The 25,048-nt window shown below is 39.6% G+C and overlaps 2 protein-coding genes across 7 annotated transcripts in view; one reads left to right on the forward strand and one right to left on the reverse strand.

Annotated features, from left to right (window-relative positions):
* Positions 1 to 25,048, forward strand: part of TM6SF1 (transmembrane 6 superfamily member 1) — a 56,121-nt gene that overhangs the window by 25,606 nt on the left and 5,467 nt on the right. For 4 of the 6 annotated variants that reach the window (XM_086364269.1, XM_086364272.1, XM_086364267.1 and 1 more), the window contains one exon: positions 3,196 to 4,052. The exons of 1 other annotated variant lie outside the window; for it this stretch is intronic. In XM_086364269.1, coding sequence (XP_086220395.1) covers positions 3,196 to 3,387 — 192 coding nt within the window. In that variant the 3' untranslated portion in view covers positions 3,388 to 4,052. Of the gene's footprint in view, positions 1 to 3,195; positions 4,291 to 25,048 lie in introns of those variants that run through there. One more of the 6 variants, XR_015149977.1, reaches the window with a different exon arrangement.
* The window catches only part of HDGFL3 (HDGF like 3), a 79,750-nt gene continuing 55,932 nt past the window's right edge, over positions 1,231 to 25,048 (reverse strand). Inside the window, exons 4-6 of the mRNA XM_086364273.1 lie at positions 22,468 to 22,626; positions 18,264 to 18,410; positions 1,231 to 6,021 (exon numbers count right to left, since the gene is read on the reverse strand). Coding sequence (XP_086220399.1) covers positions 6,016 to 6,021; positions 18,264 to 18,410; positions 22,468 to 22,626 — 312 coding nt within the window. The 3' untranslated portion in view covers positions 1,231 to 6,015. The remainder of the gene's footprint in view (positions 6,022 to 18,263; positions 18,411 to 22,467; positions 22,627 to 25,048) is intronic.

Genomic DNA, 25,048 nt, shown 5'->3' on the forward strand with positions numbered 1-25,048 from the left:
CATGAACAAGCGTTTCAGCTGAGTTTTGTGTCTGTCTGTGGAAGAACTCCATGTGCTTGGCACTGTCCTAAGCACCTGACAAGAGATCAAGCCATTGAACCTGTGTAACAATCCTATGAGGCGGGCTCCATTATTACCTTGCTTTTCAGGCAAGGAGCCAGAAGTAGTTACATACCTAACACAAGGTCACACTGTTGGTTTTGGGTGGAATTGGGATTTGAAGCTTTCAGTCTGTTTCCAGATTCAGTGTTCTTAACCCAAGACTATGGTGTTCAGAAAACCCTAAGAAACAGTAACATGGTTCTCGATTAGCTACCGTATGAGCCAAATAGCCTGGCTGTTGTCCCCACGTTCACATTGGTTTTTGCCTACATTTACACAGACACACAAAACTCAGTTCTCTTTTCTGGAACTAAGATTGGGATTTTTATTCAAATTCTTTCCAGGCTGTCTCTGTAAGAAAACAAGAGCTATTAAAATTAAGCGCCCCCCCCCCTTTTTTTTTGCCTTTATTGCCTCATTTTCCATCCCAACCATTCATTCTTTAAAAATCATAATCTCTTAAGGTAAAAAATGATTAGAATGAAGTTTAGGGAAAATGATGAGGTGCTCAAACTCACATCACTGAATTCTGGAGGAATTTCTGGGACCCGTAACTTGTACCTGTGATCCTGGCCATGAGTCAGTTCAGTAGCAATAAGGTCACTGGGTCACCAGATGCTAGCAGGATGCTCGGTTGAGCTCTCCAGGCCCTGTTCTAAGGAGGTCTTGTGTGCTGGTGGGAACATCACCAGGAAGCTCAGTGCAGCCGCTTCTCAGCTGTGTACTTAGAAGGGAACCCTTCTCAAGTGAGACTGACGGTCTTTTGAAACTTCAGCATCCCGGAAACCAGACACCATATACTTTGGGAGGAAGCTGTGGTTTGGTTGCTCACTCAGGTATAGGTGAGGCCACTCTAAATACCCCGTCAGAACTATGAGCAGTACCAGAAACTGCAGAAGACCGGCCTCAGGCCTTCTCTCTCAATTACATACCTGTTTTAACTAGAAATGCAATCATCTTGGGCTTTCCTGGTGGCTTAGATGGTAAAGGATCTGCCTACAGGAGACCTGGGTTCCATCACCTCTGCCCCTTATTCAATGATTCTGAAGCAAAAGGCTTACTAAAATAGGTATAAAAATAGAGTAATGCCTTATAGAAGCTTTTTGTATTTTGACAGTCACAAGACCATTACTATTGAACATTTATTGAGCTCTAACAATGTGAGAGGTGCCACACAAAAATTCAGACACAGTACCTGCCCGATGGGCTTACAGTCTAAAGGACATGATCATTTTTTAATGTTCCCATGAGTTTGCTGTTTGTGAAAATGAGGTATTAACTGCACTGGTCAGTGCAGGAAAAGAGCCTATGATATTAGACTTTTTAAGCAGGTTCCTTATTCAAGTAGGCATGACTATTCATATTATTCTCTTAAACTGTGGTTTGCATTTCCCCAAATTTTATTTCTGAGACATATGTAAGTCTGAAAAGATAGATACCAAATGCACATTTCTGAAAATCAGGGGTCAAATCTGGAACCTAGTCCAGAAGAAAAGTCTGGTTATATATTCAGAAAAATATTTTTATTCAAAATTGGCCCTGGGGAAAAAAATAGTGACGGGGGGGCCAAGATCCTGTTGGGGGTTCTTAGAATGTCCACAAGAGCAGGTCCTCAGGGCAGCCTCTCAAAGGCCCTTAACTCTTTCGTAAGCATTCGGTGGGTTGTGTTTGGGCATTGGCCCTGGGGGTGGTGTGTTTGAGGATAAAGCCCTCTCAGTGGCTCACAGATCACCGGACAGATGATTCCTGCCTTGGCACTGCCCTTTGTCCTTGGCAACACACCACTCACGCTAATTTAATGCCTATCTCCAGAGAAGAACAAGACTACCAGACACCCCCAGGATGTATCAGGAATTTTGTAAAAATGTAACCTGTTAAAATGCCCGTTGCTGATACCATCCGTATACATACTGCTTTATAAAAACTTGTCCTTTTCTTGTCATAAAGTCAAGTGCGAAGTAACATTTTTGTTCTGTTAACCACTTAGCAGGATAAACTGATTTTATATGGAAGGAAATGTAAGATAACTTATACGTATTTAAAGCAAGTTATTTCATTTTCATTCTCATGATTTCTGTCATCTTTTGTCTCTTTGCTCTGATCCTGATAAACTAATAAGTCACCACTCACTACATTCAAATTCCCAATCCTTTATTCATGTATATCTTGAGTTTCAGTTATGATATGAAATAGACTCCAGGGCTGCATTTTGTAATGATACAAGGATCCTGAGGAAATACTTTCACAGAAGCCTTTTTCTAATACAATTTTCACCTGTGCTTATGAAAAGTATTAAAAAAGGCCAACTGGCATGTTCTGGAATGTATGTTCTGAGCAGGTATCTAAATACAAGTGGGAAGTGCTTGCCTTTCTGTTTTGTAAATTCAGCTTATGCCGACAAGCTGGACGTCTCAATAATTTGAAGTGAAAAAGTTGCCTGTGTGTACATTTGCCATTTTATAAAAGAGCGAACAAATCCATACCCCCACTTTATCTTACAAAACAACCCTTAGTATTTTTTAAGTTGCATGAAAAACAAATATACAAGTAAAAAAACAAGCAAAATGCATAATGAAGGGCTTTGAGCTCTTGCTCCAAGGAGTAGGTGAAAGAATTGATATAAATGAAGCTGAGGTTTTCAGAGCTTCTCTTTAAATAGCTATGCTAAAAATATTTCAGCTGTCTAATCTCTGTACTTGCTTCATTTTTACTAGAACACATTGTGTGAGCCGCAGCTGAGTTCCTATATAGGATATCTCCAGAATGCAAATCAGAACAAGGCAGATTTTATTCAGATTTTTCTTTTGTAAATTGAGCCACTACTGTTGGGTATGGGGTTGGGCCGGGTGGGCACTAGATGAGTTAAAAATCAGTTAGCCTGATAAAGACATGCTAAAGAAGGCTTACTTTATTTGAATGGTTATATCAAGACTGACCCCAAGTTCAATGAGATATTGAGGATTCTGGATTGTTTGAAAATCTGGTTTTGAGGGCACAGGAGCGTGGTCTGAATGGACCATTAGGAATGCATTTGAAGACAGAATTTATGCTTACCTCACCACCCCCCCCCCCTTTTTTTTTTTAACATGACAGGCTCAGTTTTCTCACATCGGTGCTTCTCTTCATGCTAGAACTGCTTATGTCTACAGAGTCCCTGAAGAAGCGAAAATCATTTTTTTAGCCTTAAACATAGCATATGGAGTTCTTCCCCAGCTCCTGGCCTATCGCTGTATCTACAGACCCGAATTCTTCATAAAAACAAAGGCAGATGAAAAAGTTGAATGAAAACATTGTTTTATGTTCTTTCTCTCCAGATGACTGACTTTTGCTATCTTGGTACCCATATCTGGCCCCATTCCACTCTCTTCTTGCACAGGAACATTTGCGAATACATCAGTTCTTGCTCTATACTCTGTATCGTAGGAATTATGTGGGTAAATCTTTTTTTGAAGGAAAGTTGAAGTTATTCAGAAAGTCTGTTTAAAGAAATACATTTCAGGGTATTTGTGAATAAACAACCACCTATCTCAATATTCTGTTTGTATATATTAAGTATAAGTGTGAAAAATTACAATTTAGCTTCTATAATAATGAACATGAAAAGGAAACTATTCGAAAGTGAAAATGGCCTATGCATATTAAAAATTTCAAACTAGCAAATACAGATTGGAGGAATATTTTTGCATATAAGATGTATATGCTTTATGATCAACCTCAATATAAAGGACAAATTATCAGAACATTTAAAAATGTTGTTTGAAAAGTGTTTTCCCAAGGAAAGTGAACTATTCACTGGGGTTTCAAAAACTGCTTTCACTGAAATTTTTTATTGCGTCTAAACAGTTAAGAAGGGATCTATAACTTTATTATTACCTTTATTTTACTGGTGACTGGAAATATTTCTATTGTGTTTCTGTGTATATTTTTAATAAATTATTTTTGGCCTTTTATGAAGACAAATCTTATTAAATTTGAAACATTTTGTGTATTTTCTTTTTCAAAAAAGTTCTGTGGTCTTTAGCTTTTTTGTTTTAAAAATCTGTCAGTTATACGTTCCAATTTGAAATGTCATCTACATTCTCCTTATGTTTTAGTGTGAGCGATGAAGAGGACTTTTGATGAATTAATTAAATTTCCTTGATTTTAAATTAAAATATTCAAAATTAAAAAGTACCTTGTAAGGACAAAGAACTGGATTGGCATTCCTACTGTCTTTTAAATGAACTGTTCATCATGTGGAAGCGTGAGTCGAGTATAATAGAGGAAAATCAGTATTTGCTAAATTAGAGAAACAAACCCAAAACATAGCCGCCTCCTCAGTGCCCAGGAGTGGTAAGTGGATCTGTACTCTTATGCCCTCAGGTGCCATCATCACCACTCCCATCATCACCAGCATCATCACTAATGGCCCTACGCTTTCAGAGCTACTCACATTTTTTCCTTCATGCTATTTACTAGCTCGTCACCAAAATAAGAAAACCTAAAAGAAAATGGTGTCCAGATCAGTGCATGGATAATGTCCAGTGTGAATTTAGGGGTCCACTGAACTGGTAAGTAACACAGATATGCAAGCAGTCATGTAGCCAGTTCCTCTCCCTACCCCCCAGTGTTTAAAAAAAAACAAAAACAAAAACACAAGTCCTAAAACCCAGAGTGTTTAAAAAAAGAAAAGAAAAGCCTCACCTGCACTTGATTCTCTTATCAGCTTGCTGTTAACAATTTTTGCTTTAATATATGAATTACATTAATACCTCACATTACATATATGAAGCCAAATTACACTAACTTAGTTGTTTACAACCTCAACTCTTACTCCCAGTACACATTCCAATAAATTTATTCTGTAAAAACAATACATTTTTTTGTTTTTGATTTTTTTTTTACAGTAAACTTTTCAACTACAAACCTCGAATACGCGAAAGATGTTCCAAGGACAAGCATAACAGGATTGATAAAACCCAAACTGACTAAATGTGTTCTCACAATATAAGTTGGCATAAAAATAAATAAAATTTTCTATTATCACAATTGCAACAATAATGTACACATAATAAAGGTTTGTGGATGAGTATTAACTATTCTAATTCTAGTTCCAAAAGAAAACAACAGATCGTTTAAAAGTCTATATTTAAAAGTCAATGCTTTGTCTTACTTCCCATAGGGCTACTGCTGAGTCCAGCTTTAAAATGTAAAGTATCCAGCTTGAGTGATTAGCTCAAATTGTATTGGCATTGGGAGAAAATAAATCATTGCCTTTATCTTGGAGTAACACAAAAGACTCACTTAACTTCACATATAGAAACTGAGTTTGTGTACGTAACAACATGAGTTTTGAGAAGTATAAGTTGTCAACTAGCTATTTCTAATACGGAAAAGGTATATTACAATATGATTCAACTTTACACATGGCCTCAAAACTGAAGGACAATTTTAAGTTCACCTTCAATATGCCAACATTATGTATCTAGGAATTGGTTCCTGGGTTCTGTCACAGAGAAGAAATCCCTTAAGCATTATGTTGAGTGGTCCTTTTAAAAAAAATGCTAATTTATATTTAACTGAGTGTTTGGTGATGGTGGAGTAAAAGGCAGAAGAGTGATGAACATAACTGCCTTGATAAAGGATCCTAGACTTGTATGAGCTTGTGCAAAAATCTTGATAATCCTTAGTGGTTAAGGGCAACTTCATGCAACCAAATAACATGAAATTAAGTCAATAACCTTAAAAAAGGCTAAAATGTCTTTTTTTCCCCCAAACACATCAGAGAGGAATGTGAATAATATACATACAAACTGGGATTCTGTCAATGACAACAAGGACTATGTGTTGGTTCATATCAAATCCAAGAATATTGGACAACCAAACGTATAACCTTCTTGTGGTTTTCTTAGTATGCAGCATTCATTATGGTAGTTAGGTCTGGAAAAAAACACAAAGAAAACAAGCCTTTAGATGATTTTGGATATTAACAATATAAGCTACCCACATCTTTATACTATATACCTGGATTTTTTGAGATTCCAATCTGCACTGCAGCATTAACAATACTTATCAAGAATAGTCTCTGAGGGTTTGCTTTATACTATCAGTGCAAAAACCTAAAGGAAAAACTAGGGCATTTTAGTGTAAACTTTGTCTATTGTCTGGCAGGACACAGTGAAGAAGCGTGCACTCTGTAAAACTCTAGGATAATGCATTGCTGGGATACATAAAGTTAAGGGGAAAACAGAGATAATCCATCTTTGTGAGGATTCTGGTATCACAAAGAAAGGTAAATTTCTTAAAATTTTAAAAGTATTTGCAGAATTGCAAATTATTCTGTATAATATTTATAATTTAATTACTTGTGACAGTATGGCTCAATGAAATACAAGAGTTAATAATATTAAGTCAAGATATACAAAGAGAAAGGAAGCCTAGATTTTTGTAAAGTTTAGATTGCTTCCATTTGACAAAGATAAAATACTTCCATTTCCTAAAAGGATTGTGTTTTAGTTTGGGTCCCACTTTTAATTGTGTCAGGTTACATTTCCCCACTGGGATGCTATTTTTGTTTTCTTCATCATTAACCCAAATACATTAACCCCCTTAGTACTGCTCTTGTGGTATAAATTAAAGAGGGAATTCAGGCCCCCAATACTTTTTCTGAAAACAGCCTCCTTCAGCTCTACACTTCACTAAGTGAATGAACTTGTTTGTAGGATGCATGTCATCATTCATGGGTATGGTTTTCACTTATGTAGCTGAACTCTACCCTGCACCATATATAATATGCAGCTAATTCCAGAACCTTCAAAGAGGAAAGTTTCTAAACCTACTATCCCCTCAAGATAGCAGAAATACATTTCTTAGTCTTCTTTGTTCTTACCAAAATGAGAAAGCCAATCTTAAAAAAAAAAAAAACATTACATTTAAAATCTACGAACTTGCAAGATACAGTGCCTGGTGACTCCTCGTTATTTATTAACAAAGAAAAGCGCTAGAAATAAGATCATACTCACAGGCTTTAGAGGATTTTCCTCCCTTGTGAAGGAGGAAAACACCCATTAAAACAACGAGAAATTGTTAATCAACCAAAGAAACTTCTTTAACAATGTCTTTTTATTAATATTAATGTGAAAGGCAATACATTCTATGTTTACATCAGTAGAAAACTCATAGTAACAACTACTCAGTCCATGTTGAAGAATATTTTTAAAACACATGGTCTGATGGTAGTCTCAGAGTATTATTAGTGTCCCCAGCAAAGTGAGAGTGGTAGCAGAATGTGACTATAACTTTAAGGACATGCTTTTTGGGTGGAAGTACTATTAAATGGGTGCTTATATTAATAAAGTCAAATTACAAATTAATTTTTAACTTCTCATACCATAATCACTCTATCTGCATATGAAAAAAATACCCTGCTCATTCACACTGGTGGATATTCTGAACAGTGTTCTGCAGATCTACTCCACATAAACAGCTAGAACTTGTGCCTTTATGCACTGGCTGCCATGCTCAGCGCCACACCAGTTTCATATTGCACAATGGCTGGCTAATCCACTGGATTCTCTCTTGAGGCATTTCAATGTGAGGTACACTAACAGGCTGAAGGATACCCGAACACAGTAAGCAGAAGTTACAGGCTGGAGAAGTCATAGGGTCTTTTTATGGAGCACCAATTTTTCTTGGAAGTATGGCAGATAAACTATGGTTACTCAGACTTGGGTATTTGGCATTTTGTCAAAAATAAATGAAACGAGCCTATTACTTCATGGAAAATGACTGATAGTATTCATTGCCAATGATAAAATTTGGGCTTTTGAGTGAAGATTAGGATTCTAGAAAACTTAAATCCTCTCTAAAAAAGCTTCCCAAAATGTAAAGTTGTTTTTTTTTTTAGGGGACAAGATAGTGATATTTAAAATGTGATTAAAAAGATTTCATAGTGAAATATTTGGAAAACTTAAGTAACTCAGGGAACAAATATTTTCCAAATGTGAAAAGAGATTCATAGTGCCAGATGGTCCAATGGATTTTAACCAGACAGAATATAAGAGGTTCAGATTTGACACTGCAACTAACCTCCAAGAAATGACCACTTACAGAATTGGTGTAATATCAAAGAATACACACAATGACCTGAATAGACTATTAAAATATTCCTATCTCCATCTTCAACTACATGTCTATGGAAGACTACATTTTCTTCTTATATTTCAACCAAAATAACATATCACAACAGTCTGAATACAGAAGCAGATTTGACAATATGGCCTGAGAGTTTCTATTAAAGCAGACATTAAAGATATGCATTTTTTTTAACGTAAAAAAGTGTATAATTTTTCTCAAGAACTTTTTTTTTGGGAAGATATTTATTTTTCACAAAAATGTGTTATTTTGTTAAGTAATGGGTTTACTATTAAAGTAAATAAATATCCTTAAAATTTTATTTTTAATTCTAATTAAGTAAATATCAATAGCTATAACAAAAACTCTTTGTCTAAGAGTAGTAAAGGGGTCCTGAGACCAAAAACCTTGATAAACCACTGGCTTGGCATAAATGAGAGTGAATGGTGAAAAGTGAGGCTAAAGTGAGGCTAAAAAGATAAACTAAGATGAGAGTGATAAGGCCATTTTATGCAGAAATCAGGAGATGGGCCTGATGTGGAGGGCACCAGCAGCACCAGATTGTAGGAAGAACAACAGGTCCCGAGCCAGAATAAATGTATGAATACTGGTTAGTGGCGACAGTGAACCCTCCGGCTGTCCGCCCCACATTTATTCTGTCCTTTGCTCCTCCCCACAACTATGTGACATCCTTGTGATTTGGGGACTTGACTCCAGTGTCAGGGATGGGCAGAACCTGACTGGTCTAAGCCAGTTATCTCCTTGTTGTCAGTGTTTGGTTCAGGGTAGGGCAGCTTTCTGACATGGATCTCAGTGATACCTGCCTCCTTAAATTCATACCCTTGTGTAACACCCTACCTTTTAGAGTAGGCTAGATCTTGTGACATTTGTCTAATGAACTGAATGAGGCAAAAGTGATGGGATATTGTGTCTGAGATCAGAGAACAAAAGGTTGACTTCCATGTTGCTTCCACCCTCTCTCTTGCTAATGAAGCCAGCTGCCATGCTGAAGCCACCTTATGGACTCATGTGGCAGGAAACCAAGGGAGGCCTTTGGCCAACAGTCAGTGAAGCACTGAAGCCCTTGATCTAATAACTATGAGTGACCAAATCCTGCCAACAACTTCCTGAAAGGAAGGTCCTTCCAAAAGGACCAAGCCCCAAGCCAAGCCTCAACTCAAAAATGATTTGAGCTCCTGCTAATACATTAATTGCAGCTTTGGAAAGATGTGGAGATAGAGGTATCAACAAGTTACATCTATTTTGGTTCCTGACCCATAGAAAATGCTATTTTAAGCCACTGAGTCTTAGAGTTATTTGTTCACGACAAGAGGTATTAACACAGCAGGTGTATTATCCGCATGGTGTCCTGGCCACAAAGTCACCTCCACTTCGGTGAGTTAAGAAGGGAGCTCTACGTGCTCTGCAGCCTGCCCCTTTCTGCTCGTGCTTCTGCTAGAGGAGTGAGGATGAAGGCAGAGCACCCAGACATAAAGGGAGTCTTGGAATTCTATGGGCTCCTTGTAAGAACCTCTTCTTCCTTCACCAATATATGTAACTTCCATCCCACCCTATGCCCTGAGACAATAATCCTTTTGGGGGCTCCTCTAGCTCAGACAGTAAAGAATCTGCTTGCAATGCAGGAGACTCAGGTTCAATCCCTGGGTCAGGAAGATCCCCCGGAGAAGGAAATGGCTCCCACTCCAATACCACCCTCTGCCCCGAGCGATCAATCCTTCTTCCTGACACAAGATGGGCTCCAGAGCATCTATCACATCCTGGACTCTCATCCCTGACACTTTGTTGTGTTCATTTACAACTTCATCTCTTAAATGCCAGCCTCCTCCCCCGCTCCCCAATTCCTTAGTCTCTTCCACTGGGTCCCTTGGATATTACAGTCAGTTCAGTTCAGTTGCTCAGTTGTGTCTGATTCTTTATGCTGATGGACTGCAGCATGCCAGGCTTCCCTGTCATCACCCTCTCCCAGAGCTTGCTCAAACTCATGTCCTTTGAGTTGGTGATGCCATCCAACCATCTTATCCTCTGTCATCTCCTTCTTCTCCTGCCTTTAATCTTTCCCAGAATCAGGGTCTTTCCACTCAGTTCTTTGCATCAGGTGGCCAAAGTACTGGAGTTTCAGCTTCAGCATCAGTGCTTCTAGTTAATATTCAGGACTGATTTCCTTTAGGATTGACTGGTTTGCTCTCCTTGCAGTCCAAGCAACTCTCAAGAGTCTTCTCCAACACCACAGTTCAAAAGCATCAATTCTTCAGCGCTCAGCTTTCTTTATAGTCCCAACTCACACATCCATACATGACTACCAGAAAAACCTTAGCTTTGACGAGATGGATCATTTTTGGCAAAGTAATGTCTCTGCTTTTTAATATGCTGTCTAGATTTGCCATAGCTTTTCTTCCAAGGAATGTCTTTTATTTCATGGCTGCAGTCACCATCTGCAGTGATTTTGGAGCCCAGAAAAATAAAAGTCTCTCACTGTTTCCCCATCTATTTGCCATGAAGTGATGGGACCAGATGCCATGATCTTAGTTTTCTGAATGTTGAGTTTTAAACCAGCTTTTTCACTCTCCTCTTTCACTTTCATCAAGAGGCTCTTTACTACTTCTTTGCTTTCTGCCATAAGGGTGCTGTCATCTGCATATCTGAGGTTATTGATATTTCTCCCAGCAATCTTGATTCCAGCTTGTGCTTCATCCAGCCCAGCATTTTTCATGATGTACTCTGCATATAAATTAAATAAGCAGGGTGACAATATATAGCCTTTACGTACTCCTTTCCCTATTTGGAACCAGTCTGTTCTTCCATTTCCAGTTCCAACCGTTGCTTCTGGACCTGCATAATTTCTCAGGAGGCAAGTAAGGTCGTCTAGTATTCTCATCTCTTGAAGAATTTTCCACACTTTGTTGTGATCCACACAGTCAAAGCCTTCGGCACAGTCAATAAACCAGAAGTAGATGCTTTTCTGGAACTCTCTTGCTTTTTTGATGATCCAACGAATGTTGGCAATTTGATCTCTGGTTCCTCTGCCTCTTCTAAAACCAGCTTGAACATCTGGAATCTCACGGTTTATGTACTGTTGAAGCGTGGCTTGGAGAATTTTGAATACTTTGCTAGTGTGTGAGATGAGTGCAATTGTGCAGTAGTTTGAACACTCTTTGGCATTGCCTTCTTTTGGGATTGGAATGAAAATTGACTGTTTCCAGTCCTGTGGCCACTGCTGAGTTTTCCAGATTTGCTGACATATTGAGTGCAGCACTTTCACAGCATCATCTTTTTGGATTTGAAATAGCTCAACTGGAATTCCATCACCTCCACTAGCTTTGTTTGTAATTATGCTTCCTAAGGCCCACTTGACTTCGCATTCCAGGATGTCTGGCTCTAGGTGAGTGAACATACTGTTGTGGTTATCTGGGTCATGAAGATCTTTTTTGTATAGTTCTTTTGTGTATTCTTGCCATCTCTTCTTAATATGTTCTGCTTCTGTTAGTTCCATACCATTTCTGTCCTCTATTGAGCCCATCTTTGCATGAAATGTTCCCTCGGTATCTCTAATTTTCTTGAAGAGATCTCTAGTCTTTTCCATTCTATTGTTTTCCTCTATTTCTTTGCATTGATTACTGAGGAAGGCTTTCTTTTCTCTCCTTGCTATTCTTTGGAACTCTGCATTCAGATGGGTATATCCTTCCTTTTCTCCTTTGCCTTTAGCTTCCCTTGGAAATTAGTCAGCCATCAGCAAACCTTCTTCATTCCCAAGATACTTTATTCATCAATTTGTTCTAACTGCTATCTAGCTTCACCCTGGAGATCCTGCTGCTGCTTTCTCTGCAACCCCCAGGTGGTAACCTCCTCTGCCGCAGCTCTCATACTACAGGCCCTGGAAGTGGGGAAGGTGACCTTGACCTTACTACTATTTCTAGCTATTCTTCCTCTGTGCTTCCCCCCAGGAAAAAAATCCTTCTGGACTTTAGTCTCAATGCTGTAAGATGCCAGCCCTTCCCTACTGCAGTCTTCTCCAAGACTCCCCATCACTATCCCTGACTCCTTGAAGATGTCAGCTGTGGCTCACTGTCATTCAGCATCCTAACTGCTGGATGTCAACATGCACAGAGATTGTCTTTGCAACACTCTAACCTCTTAGTTCCTGGGCTTCCTCTTCCCTAAAAATATTGTCTGCTACCTTACCTTAGCTGCTCATTTCCATGGTTATTTCTTAAACAAGCAATTTTCAACCACTGAGAGCATTTGCAAATACTAGGTCACTGTTTTTTGGGGGGAAATTATGCTTCTCTGATGGCTCAGAGGATAAAGCATCTGCCTGCAATGCAGGAGACCCGGGTTCGATCCCTGGGTTGGGAAGATCCCCTGGAGAAGGAAATGGCAACCCACTCCAGTATTTTTTTTTAAACCCACTCCAGTATTCTTGCCTGGAGAATTCCATGGACAGAGGAACCTGGCAGGCTACAGTCCACAGGGTTGCAAAGAGTTGGACACGACTGAGTGACTTCACTTTCACTTTTCACTTTCATGGGAACATTGTAGGTTGGAGTTTTCAATGACATTTAATGAGCAGGGGCCAAGGGTACTGCGATGTTCTGCGATGTGAACAGAGCTCACACAATGAAAACCTGTCTTACTGAAGACACCAAGAGCACCTGCCCTGTTGCCTGCTTCCATAATTCCATCTAGACATCTGACTATTTCATTTCTACTTGTCTTTCTAGTCCCTTCCCTTTACCTCGTACTCCAACTCCAAGAACTCTTTGATACTCAAAATCTGTTGATCCTGTCCCTTCCTCACATCCGTGTTTCCCTCTGAACATGTTTTGGATTCCATGTGTCCATCATTATAATTAATCTCTTCCTCACATACGCCCTCAACTCCCTTGCCTCAAACTTCCTTTACTTTGCTCTCTGGGCAAACTCCAATTCTGGATAAGCTCGGTTCTCTACTTTTCTGTGATCGCACAATTGAATACGCCTGGAGAAAAACACACAGCCATCTGAATGTTCTTAAATTAATGACCACTAACCTCGAGTGGGCCCTTCCTGCTGTTCCAAAGTCCAGTCACTTTTGTATTCTAACTATTTTATCCCTTTTCCTCCTCTCGAAATTTCAACACTTCTTCCTGCTCTTACTCTCAATTGTTGACCTTCCTTCCTAAGGAGACAGAAGCAATCAGATGAGAACTTTTATAAGCTCTCACTGCAGGTACCCACTTACCTGCCCCCGCACCCAACAGGAGGAAAACAGAGTGTTGAGCGCAGAGGCAGGTAAGTTCCTCGTGTTTCAGTGCATGAACTAAGGCACCCCTCCAAATGTGCAGTGGATTTTATGCCTGTTTGCCTTCTGAAGAGCCCTACTTTGGCAATTCTTTCCTACATTATTATTTTGTGATCACTGCACATTTGAATCATTCTTATCAGTCTGCTGCTGCTGCTGCTGCTAAGTTGCTTCAGTCTGTGCAACCCCATAGATGGCAGCCCACCAGGCTCCCCCGTCCCTGGGATCCTCCAGGCAAGAACACTGGAGTGGGTTGCCATTTCCTTTTCCAATGCATGCAAGTGAAAATGAAGTCGCTCAGTCATGTCCGACTCTTCACGACCCCACGGGCTGCAGCCTACCAGGCTCCTCCGTCCATGGGATTTTCCAGGCAAGAGTACTGGAGTGGGGTGCCATTGCCTTCTCCGTCTTATCAGCCTATGTGCTGCACATTCTCCCATCAAGAAAAAAAGCCCCTCTTGACCTTCTATCCTAGACTGTGTCTAAAAAATATCTGAGGAAAAAAAATTAGGCTGCCTGTGTGTATGCTCAGTCATGTCCAACTTTTTGCAACATGGAGTGTAGCCCACCAGGCTCCTCTGTCCATGGGATTTCCCAGGCAAGAATACTGGAGTGGGTAGCCATTTCCTTCTCCAGGGGATCTTTCGACCCAGGAATTGAACCTGTCTCTTGTGTCTTCTGCATTGACAGGCAGATTCTTTACTACTGTACCACCTAGAAAACCCCCCAAATTAGGCTACTTGCCCTGTAAGATATCAGGACACATTATAAAGCTACTGTAATTAAGAAACTGTAGTACTGACCAAAGGAACAGAATAGAGAACCCAGAGAGACCCATGGCTACATAACAGATGACACTGCATTTCAGAGACGAATAGAGAGACTGTTTAATACATGGTGCTGGTTAAATGGTTATGCTGTGGGGAAAATGCAGTGGGATCCTATCTCATACCCTACACAAAGATCAATTCTAGATGGATTAAACACTAAAATGTTAAAAACTAAAGTTTACAATTTTAAAATGAAATACAGGAGAATATCTTTCTGACTTTGGGATAGGAATGGATTTCTCAAACAATACAGAAAAATGATAACCATAACAAGAAAATTTTGATGCATCTGACTACAATAAAATGAAGAATGTTTATTCACTAACAGGTATCATTAAGAAATTGAACAGAAAAGCCACAAACTTGGAGATGTCTGTAATGCACATGACCACCCATGTTTGTTAGAATCCAGAATATGTAAAGGAGTCCTTTACATATCAGTAGGAAAATAAATTCAATAAGAAAATGGGCAAAATTCGCAAATCAAGCACTGCACAAAAGAGGAAGCACAGGTGGTCAAACAGGTAAAAAGAGGCTCAACTTTATTACTGACCAAAGAATCGCAAATTAAGACTAGAATTTTCACCCACTATATTGGGAAGAATTTTAAAGTCTGACAATGACAAGTGAGTCACAGGGAACTCATACATGGATGGTGGGATATAAGCTGGTCCAACAACTTATAGGGATGTAATTTGGCAGTATCTTATAAACACCATAAAAATAGTTGTGACTCAGCCTGTCCAGTCTGAGTTTACATACCCTTAAAGAAACCCTTGCATGCGTACACTAGGAGACAATATGGAAATATTCACAGCAACACAGTTCCTAACTGCAAAAAGCTGGAAATTACCAAAATGCCTGTCAACAGAAGGCTGGATAAAGAAGTTGTGATGTACTCATAGAATTGAGTATTATAAGGTAATGAGAAATGAGTAAACTACACATAACCCCATGAAGGAATCTTGGAAGCACAGTAGTGAGTATATCATTTTTAAAAAAGCTCAAAAAAGAGCAAAATTTAATGATTGTTTAAGTATATACCTGTATGTTACGCATGGGCTAAGTTTTAAAAATGGAAGGAAATGGTAAATACAACACTAGTGGTTATCTCTGGGTAGGAAGAAGATGGGTTGGGAAAGAACATTGTAAATGGATACAAGTTATTGTTATATTCTACTTTTGGGGTTGAGTGGTAGGGTCTCTGGTATTGCTTACTACTTGATATTATGTATATCCTTTTGTATATAAAATTATATTATTAGACACAGGGTAGAAATAAAAAGATCTTAGGCCCTTGCTTCTACAGGCCCTGATGAGCCGTGTGACCCTGCCCATCCTTTCAGCTTCAGCTTACTCAGCTACAAAGTGCAGAGCACCTGGCACCTGCCTCCTGGGATCTGCGTGAGGACTAAGTGCAGGGACAGCACTGAGCACAGTACAGGTACACAGTGTCAGCCGCTACCGCTGCTGCTCTTGCTACTTCTGGTGGCAACTATCTTCTGAGTGGCTTTCAAGATATTAAAGTAGAGATGGTTTCATTAACAGAAAAATGAATCTACAATGCAAGAGATATAGAATGGGAAGCCATCAGTCATATATGACAGTTGAAGCCATGAGAGTGCCTAAGATGGACAGAGGAGAAACTTTCAGACTAGAAGGGTGCCAAGACAGCCTGGAGGAAAGTGCTCTAGAAAGAGACTGAGAAGAAACTGGGAGAAGCAGAAGAGACTAGTGAACTGGAGGCACAGTCAGAAGGATAAAGTGGTCAATGGTACTAAATGCTGCAGACTGAGACTAAAGCAGACACTGGGTTTGGCAATGGGAGGATCACTAGGGACCTTTACAAGAGCAGTTTCAATGAAATAGCAAAGGAAAAACAAGAGTGTTGGGGGTTAAGTCATGAGTGGGTGAGACAATGGACACTGGGAGGAAAAAACAACTTAAGAAATTAGAGATGAAGAGAAAGGTGGAAAGAGTAGGACATATAGTAGAAGGGAAGTATCTATAATGGTAAAGTGAAAGTGAAAGTCGCTCAGTCCTATTTGACCCTTTGCGATCTAGAATTCTCTAGGCCAGAATATTGGAGTGGGTAGCCTTTCCCTTTTCCAGGGGATCTTCCCAACCCAGTGATTGAACCCACGTCTCCTGCATTGCAGGTGGATTCTTTACCAGCTGACCCACAAGCTGCTGCTAAGTCGCTTCAGTTGTGTCCGAATCTGTGAGACCCCATAGACAGCAGCCCACCAGGCTCCCCCGTCCCTGGGATTCTCCAGGCAAGAACACTGGAGTGGGTTGCCATTTCCTTCTCCAATGCATGAAAGTGAAAAGTGAAAGTGAAGTTGCTCAGTCGTGTCCGACTTTTCGAGACCCCATGGACTGCAGCCTACCAGGCTCCTCCGTCCATGGGATTTTGCAGGCAAGAGTACTGGAGTGGGGCGCCATTGCCTTCTCCGTGACCCACAAGGGAAGCTCCTATAAGGGTAAGGGAGACCTAATACCATTTAGAGGCAGAGAGTAAGGAGCAGTGGGAAAGAAAGGAAAGGCACAGGAGAGGGGGGGACAAGCGATGGGGGTGAGGCGGTAACCTTGGAGAAGGTAGGAGGACATGATATTCTGGACTCTGACGATAGAAAGGTAGAGCTTAGTGCTTCTCAAACTGTCATGTGTGGATGAATAACTTGGGAGTTTAGTTAACATGCAGATTCTGGTTTGGTAGGTCTAGATTTGAGCCTGGATTCTGCATTTCTAACAAGCCTCCAGATGATGTTGATGTTACTGGTCTGCAGGCTGCACATGGAGTAGTAAGGGTGTAGTCTGCCGCCTTCTCTGTCACAGGAAGTGCAGCCAGACATGAAGTTGGTGGTAAAGGGGAGACATGTGGTGGGAGTTTTTGCTATATGCATATTAAAGATACCTAGGGTGAAGGTAGCAGGTGAGACAAAAAGAAAACCAAATCTAAGTCAGGTACTCAAGCCTTTGGTGACTGTTAGCAGCTCAGTGTCCCTGGGAGGGCTATGTGTGTAGGTAATGAGAGGGGTCTATTTACTGGAGAGGTTGAGAGAAGGCAGGCAGGCAGAGGACAGAGTGAAGCTGCGCTGTGTAAGAGGAACAATGTAGTAGTTAGAATTGTCATAACTTGGGAATAAACATGGGTTACTGGAAGCAGGAGACAGTGGAGAGGTAAACAGCACTGACAAAAGCAGACCAGAAATGAAATCAGAACTAAAGAGTAATAACTTGTTTTATGGATACTGTTTTAAAATGATTTGCTGCTGTCCAGTTAGTCTTCATAAAGATCCATGGAAAATGACCACGGGCAAATCTGCCTTCACTAAAACTTTTACAGATGTTGACTTGCCTGTGACCTTGAAGTTATTGACAGAGGTTAACACTAGTGAACAAGATTCAAAGTGGACAACTTTCCCCCTTGGTTACTTTAAACATTTACATTCACATATAGTTTGAATATTTAAATATTTAAAGTCCCCTAGGTAAATTAAATTACATACTGCTTCTAGGAAAGAAGGAGCAGTATAAAATACCCTATTTTGAACATGCCATTCATTTTATAATAAAAGAATACAACTGTCAAATTCTGAGGTGGCATTTCATCATTTCATACTTCATGCCTAACTTTTCAAAAACTCGCAAGCTGCTGAAGTTAGTTTAAAAGAGAATGAACCTGTTTGAGTTCCAAACTGATGGGCAGGTATAATTCCCACCTGGCTGTCTTTTGTTCTCAGACTGTGAGCAGCTCATCACTAATTCAGGAGCAGAGAATGAATGTATAAGTCCAGCTGAGCACGTTCTCCATCACCAAGGCCACATTTACTAACACTGAGATATGAACCCTGTTCTGAGGCAGAGTGCCTTCCAGGTGAACAGGAAGGCAGGAGACGTTACAGGCATATTCTTACCCCTTCACTGGTTTTTTGCAAGTCTGAAGTTGTGTTTCTTGTGTCATTGCCGGCATCTCCACCCTCAGAGCTGCTTTTATTTTCTTCTTCTTTGCAGTCTTTGTCATCTTCGTCTCCTGGAGATTTCCGGGACTGTTTAGAGGATTTCTAAAGGTTTAGACAAGTTAAAAATTATAGTCAAAAGTAGAGCCCTGATTGCACAAATTTAAGTGAGAAATGTAGGAACAGCTGGCTTATATCCAGTTTGTGTGGCCTGATACAGGATATAGCATGATACAACATGCAGGTACTAAGACTGAGCTAGATAACCCTGGACAAGTCATCTCACCTCCCTGGGCCTCAGTTTAACCAGCTGGAAAGGAAGTAGAGGTGGACTAGATAACCTTTTAGTTCTTCCGGCAGTGTGATATGAAGGGCAGACAATGAAGAGTCACACACCTGGAACACTATCAATGAATAAATACAGTTGATGGAGACCACTCTAGGAAGGCTACAGAGCTATGAGGCACCCTAAAGGTCGCCTGTCCTTCCCCATCATTTCACAGCAGAGCGTAAGGTCCAGAGAAGCAAGATCAACACTCGAGGATCATACATGGACACCCACGTCAGAGCACGTATGGATGCGGTCAGGTCAATGGCATATACGGCATGATCTTGGCAAAACTTGTACATCACCATGTGATCTGAATTAACTTTAATTTTTTAAATTATGGAGAATTATTTAAGAACTGAAGGCCATACTGGTGAACTAGCTCCTTTTTTATCATCTTGCTTCTGAAACCAAGATGAACTCTGCAGTGAGGATGAAAATACAATTAGAGTTCACAGCCAGAGCTGCTTTGCAGAACAGCATTAAAATGATCAAAAGCTGGCTCCACTGTGCACTTTTAAGAAAATAAAATGTAGCATTTTACTTACACTTCCTTTCTGAAAAATTTTATGAATCTTTAAGCACATGGCAAATAACAGCTAAGAAAACTCATTAAGCCAAGTCACTTTTGGTCTTAACAAAAATGAAGTTAGCAAATTTGAGCTTCCTCAGACAATCCGTATTTTAAAATGCAACTTTTAAAGAGAAAATACCTTTTAGCTATGTGACAGAATCTATAATTACATTGCTTCTATTTTATTTAACTGAAACGACCAACCAAGCCTCAAATGTCCCTTTAAAATGACTTCATTTTCCTTCATAGAAGGAAAGCAGATTTAATAATCTGAATGTGGAGTGCCTAGAGTTTAAGTTTAAATCAAGTGTGATGATATAAAAGGTGAAATACTTTTGTTCTCCTAGTAAATACAGTATAATAATAAAAATGGAGTAACTGCTTTACATAGTAATCCTCAAATAACAGTTCCTGACTTGGAATTCTTATGGAAAATAAGGCACAGCTCCCTAAAATTTATAGTGCCTACAAAGGATACAGACAAGTAACCCTGTAAGTGATTTTTTAAGTTTTATAGTTTTTCAAGTTTTTATAATTTTTTAAGACTAGAAATAGGGTGTTACTACAGTTTTGCTAATGAGTCATATTCAGTATTCAACTGAGAAATCTGGCTGCCACGCTATATGTTATAACCTTAGGAAGCTCTCACTGGGTGTATGCAGATCCTCACAATCCCTGGAATTTTGGGGAAGGACCCACCCTTCACCAGTTTCATCAACGTGGCCTTAAACTGGTTGTGTATCCACCCGTTGCTGTCTTTGGTTTTTAACTAGGATTGCTAATGGTTTACTATCAGCATCAGTTCAGTCTGTTGTGAGGTTCTCTTGATTAGCCCTCCTTTTTACAGTAAATAACGTCTATGCAAAGTATGTTTTGCTAACGATTTTCCAGTATCTGTTATGGCTCCAATATGAATCATACATATACTTACTGCTCAAGTGATTATATATATATATATATATATATCCTCCCTCAAGTGTGCTTCTACTATGGCTTTTCGTTATGATTACTGAACTTTTTTTCCCCACAGAAAAACAGAATTGGGTGAGGTAGAGGGGATGTGGGACTCTTCCCTCAACCTAACTTGGATGCAGTCAGAAAAGTTTGTGAGCCACTTGTTTTCAGTGACAAAGGAAGATCATTCAACTTTAATAAACAGATGTAGGGGGAAAAAAAATCACCACACACAACCAAAAGGAAATATTTGGAAAGCCAAAGAGAGCACTGAGGTTACCCCAGGTATGTGGTTCCCAGACTGGCAACCTCAGCTTACGGATATTTAAGGTCCCACCCTAGACCAACTAATTTGGGGTTGGGGTGGCGCTGGGCAATATATTTTAACAACCCCGTTTCCAGGTGATTCTGGTGCATGTGAAAGTTTGAGCACCATTGTGCTAGCTTATACAGCTGACGCTGAAAATAAATCATGGTTCTCAAATGATCACAAAAGTTGTGTTCTTGAAGGAAGCAAAGGGAATGATTCTTTAATTTAAAAATAGATAAGCCTTAGTAAGTATAGTATGCCTTTCCCTCTTCATTGCTTTACACTGTAAGTCTACCCCAGGCAGAGTTCCATTACTTCTGGTTTTCACAAGAGAAATGAAATAAGAATGTTTAAAAGTCACATATACACACTATTAAATATCTCGGCTACCTTAGAAAGCTTAGGTAATTTAGGGTAGCACAACACATTTCATAGAAGCTCAGCAGACAATCATGAATTAAATAAAATAAATTCAGTTGGGTGTGTAAGTGAAGTCCAAAATGCTAAAAGAAATTCAGCTTAAAAAATAATCCCTAAAAAAAAAAAAAAAATCCCTGTGGGAGATCCAGTCTTCCACAGGGGTTATTTTTCTAACTATTTTGCTGTCATTTGCAAACTTTATCCTCATTTAAGGCAGATACCATGTTCTTCATGAGGTGTACAGGAAGTAGTATGTATTCATACAATTGTATCTGTATGGCAGTTGGGTGGGTTTTACAGACTGTAAAATAAAATGCTGACAGTCTAATAAACCCGTGATACTTGTTTTTAAGGAGTTTCCTAAGTATATCCAGTCACTAAATACCACAGTCTAAACAGAAGTAATTTCTCTAAGGATTCATTCACCTTTGTGACAGACCAATTACAGCAAAACTTGTACCAATTTTTATCTTCAAAGATCCATTTATCCTGCTTAAAGTTTCTATAAAGTGAACAAACTTCCACAATATCAGTTTTTTCAACTGCATTTCTGAATTACTGTATGAAAAACCTAAACTTTTGATTTGTAAATCAAGGATCATGTCATGTCTCCAACAAATCATTGTTACATTTGGAATAAAATTCAAACTCCTTAACACATTATTGACCACAGGCAGAAACTATAACTGTGGCCAGTGGTTTGTTATGTACGTGAATACTGAAACGTCTCTGGTCAATACCGTTCAGATAATCAAAGACATATTTAATACATCTCTGGTCAGTAAGCTGTCAGCATGGCATACCAGTCTCCATTGTTTAGCCTTTGCTGGTCTCTCCTTCCTGATCCTGATGCCTGTCTTGTTGCAATTCAGGAACATGTCAAACCCTCCCCACCTTCAGAGTCTGCCACACACAGCTCTTCCTTCCAGATTCTTTCAGGTCTCAGCATAAACTTAGTCTTTTCAGGAAGGCCTGGCCACTCTATCTCAATGGATGTACTCTGTCATTCCCTGCTCCCATTCATTTCCTTCATAGCCCTTCCAGAATTTATATTCATTATTGGTTTTTACTCTGTGTTTCCACCCCCAACCCACTGGATGATAAGTTATAGGAGGGTAGGACTGGAGTTGGATTTGCTCACTAGTATCTACCTAGTACAGTGTCTGACATAGAACAGGTGATCAGGAAATAGGACTGAACAAATAAAGCGACAAAATACAGTCTTTAAAGAAAAAAGACAAGAGTCTGAGTCTATCTCTATGCTTCCATAAACAGTAACAGACATAGTCCTAAATCGTACTGAAGTCTCCTACATTCTTAAATTCTTCAGAGCTCATCTGGGGACAGTTATCAGAGGGATACCTACTCTTACACCCTTGATTGAAGAACACTCCTCCTCCAACTGAGAAGGCGGTATTTCAGGGTCAAATAGCCCTTACGTGAGTCCATAGCAGCTACCCTCACGTCTAAGATTACCTGCCTATTCCCTTCAGATGTATTACTGTCTCTAAAGGAAGAGGCTCAAGAGTTGATATATTTCTATATGTATTAACAAGGGGAAAGGTTTCTTAGTAACCTTTGAAGTGTATGACTTTTTCCTCTTTGAGCCTGCTTTTTCACTCTTTCTTTTGCCTTTTCCATCTTCCTCTACTCTGTCGCCTTCTTCCTCACTGCTTGCATCAGCGGTATTCCCGCCTTCTCCCTCGGTTTCTGAAGAGCTCTGCTGCTGAATTGCCTAAGAAAAAAATAAAATATTAGTTAATTACATTTTGAAAAATAGCAAAGATCGTAGACTGCAAAAACAATCATTCTATTTTAATTAGAAAAAGTTCAGCTTACTCTAGATTTTCAAAATAAAGGGCTGTCAACTTCAATTTTCCAGTGACCACTTGACATGAACCCTCTTAGAGTAACAGAATTACAGGCATACCTGGGAGATATTTTAGGTTCAGTTCCAGACCACCACAATAAAGCAAATATCACAAAAAGGCAAGTCACATGAATTTTTTGGTTCCTCAATGCATATAAAAATTATGCTTATATCATACTGTAGTCTATTAAATATATAGTAGCATTATGTCTAAAAAAACTATGTATATACCTTAAAGATATTTTACTGCTAAAAAATGCTAATCATCATCTGAGCCTTCAGTGGGTCCTAACCTTTTCGCTGATGGAGGGTCAGTCATGTAGATGGCTACTGACTGATCAGTGTGGTGGTTGAAGGTTGGAGTGGCTCTGGCAACTTAAAGACAACGACATGGCAGTATCAGGTGACTCTGCCTCTTACGAATGAGTTCTCTGTAGCAGGCAACGCTGTTTGACAGCATTTTAGCCACCACAGAATTTTTTTCAAAACTGGAGTCAATCCTCTCAAACCTTGTCACTGCTCTATCAACTAAGTTTATGTAATATTCTGAATCCTTTGTTGTCACATCAACAGCCTTCACAACATCTTTACCAGGAATAGCTTTCATCTCAAGAAACGACACTCTGTTCATCTGTAACAAGCAATTCCTTATCCATTCAAGTATTAACAGCAGACTGCAACAGTGAAATTGTATCTCCAGGCTCTGCTTCTAACTCTAATTCTCTTGCCATTTCCACCACATCTGCAGTTACTTCCTCCAGTGAAGTCTTGAAGCCCTCTAAGTCATCCATGAGGGTTGGAATCCACTTCTTTCAGATTCCTCTTAATGTTGATATTCTGACCTCTTCCTTTGAATCATAAATGTTGTTAATGGCATTTAGAATGGTGAATCCTTTCTAGAAGGTTTTCAATCAACTTTTCCCCATATCTGTAAGAGGAGTCACCAACTATGGCCACTATAGCTTTATAAGATGTATTTCTTAGATAATAAGACTTTAAAGTCTAAATTCCTCCTTGATCCATGGACTGCAGATGGATATGGTGTTAGCAGGCAGGAAAACAACACTAATCTCATGGTACATCTCTATCAGAGCTTGTGGGTGGCCTGATGCACTGTCAATAAGCAGGAATATTTTCAAAGGAATCTTTTTTTCTGAGCAGTAGTTCTCAAGAGTGGCCTTAAAAATATTCAGTAAAGCATGTGGTCAGTACATGGTGCTGTCATCTAGGTTTCGGTGTTCCATTTATAAAACACAGGCAGAGTAGATTCAGCACGATCTTTAAAGACTCTAGGATTTCCAGAATGGTCAATGAGCACTGGCTTCAACTTAAAGCCACCAGTTGAATTAGCCTCTAACAAGAGTCAGGCTATCTTTTGAAGCTAAGTCAGCAGAAGAAGTCTCTTCTCTAGCTATGGAAGTCCTAGGGGGCACCTTCCAATAGAAGGCTGTGTCATTTACACCAAAAAATCTGTTGTTTAGTGTAGCCACCTTCATGACGCACCTTAGCCAGAGCTTCTGGATCACCTGCTGCAGCTTCTGTATCAGCTCTTGCTGCTTCACTTTGCACTTTTATGTTATAGAAACAGCTTTTTCCTTAAGCCTCTGGCACCAACCTCTACTAGCTTCACACTTTTCATCTACAGCCTCCTCACCCCTCTCAGCCTTCACAGAATTGAAGAGAGTTAGGCCTTGCTCTGGATTAGGCTCTGGCTGAAGGGAATCTTGTGACTGGTTTCATCTTCAATCCAGACCACTCAAACCTTCTCCATAGCAGCAATAAGGCTGTTTCACTTTCTTATTATTCATGCATTCACCAGAGTGGTACTCTTAATTTCTTTCAAGAACATTTTCTTTGCATTCACAACTTGGCTAACTGTTTGGCTCCAAGAGGCCTAGCTTTAGGCCCATGCCAGTTTCCCACATGACTTCCTTAGTTTCTAAGGTGAATCATTTCTAGCTTTTGATTAAAAGTGAGAGACTTGACTCTTCCTTTCACCTGAATACTTAGATGCCACTGCAGGGTCATTAACTGGCCTAACTTCAATATTGTGTCTCACAGGGTGGCTGAAGGAGAGGGAGGGAGACAGGGGAACGGCTCATCAGTGGAGCACTCAGAACACACACAACATGAACACATACACATCAGTTAAGTTCATCGTCTTATATGGGTGGGGTTTGTGACATCCCAAAACAATTATAATGGTAATATCAAAGATCATTGGATACTATTAACAAATAGAAGAATAATGAAAAAGTTTGAAATACTGAGAGAATTACCAAAATAA

This window comes from Bos grunniens, chromosome 21, assembly GCF_055505025.1.
Source record: "Bos grunniens cultivar Pamir isolate PY7600 chromosome 21, Bosgru_T2T1.0, whole genome shotgun sequence".
Taxonomy (NCBI): domain Eukaryota; kingdom Metazoa; phylum Chordata; class Mammalia; order Artiodactyla; family Bovidae; genus Bos; species Bos grunniens.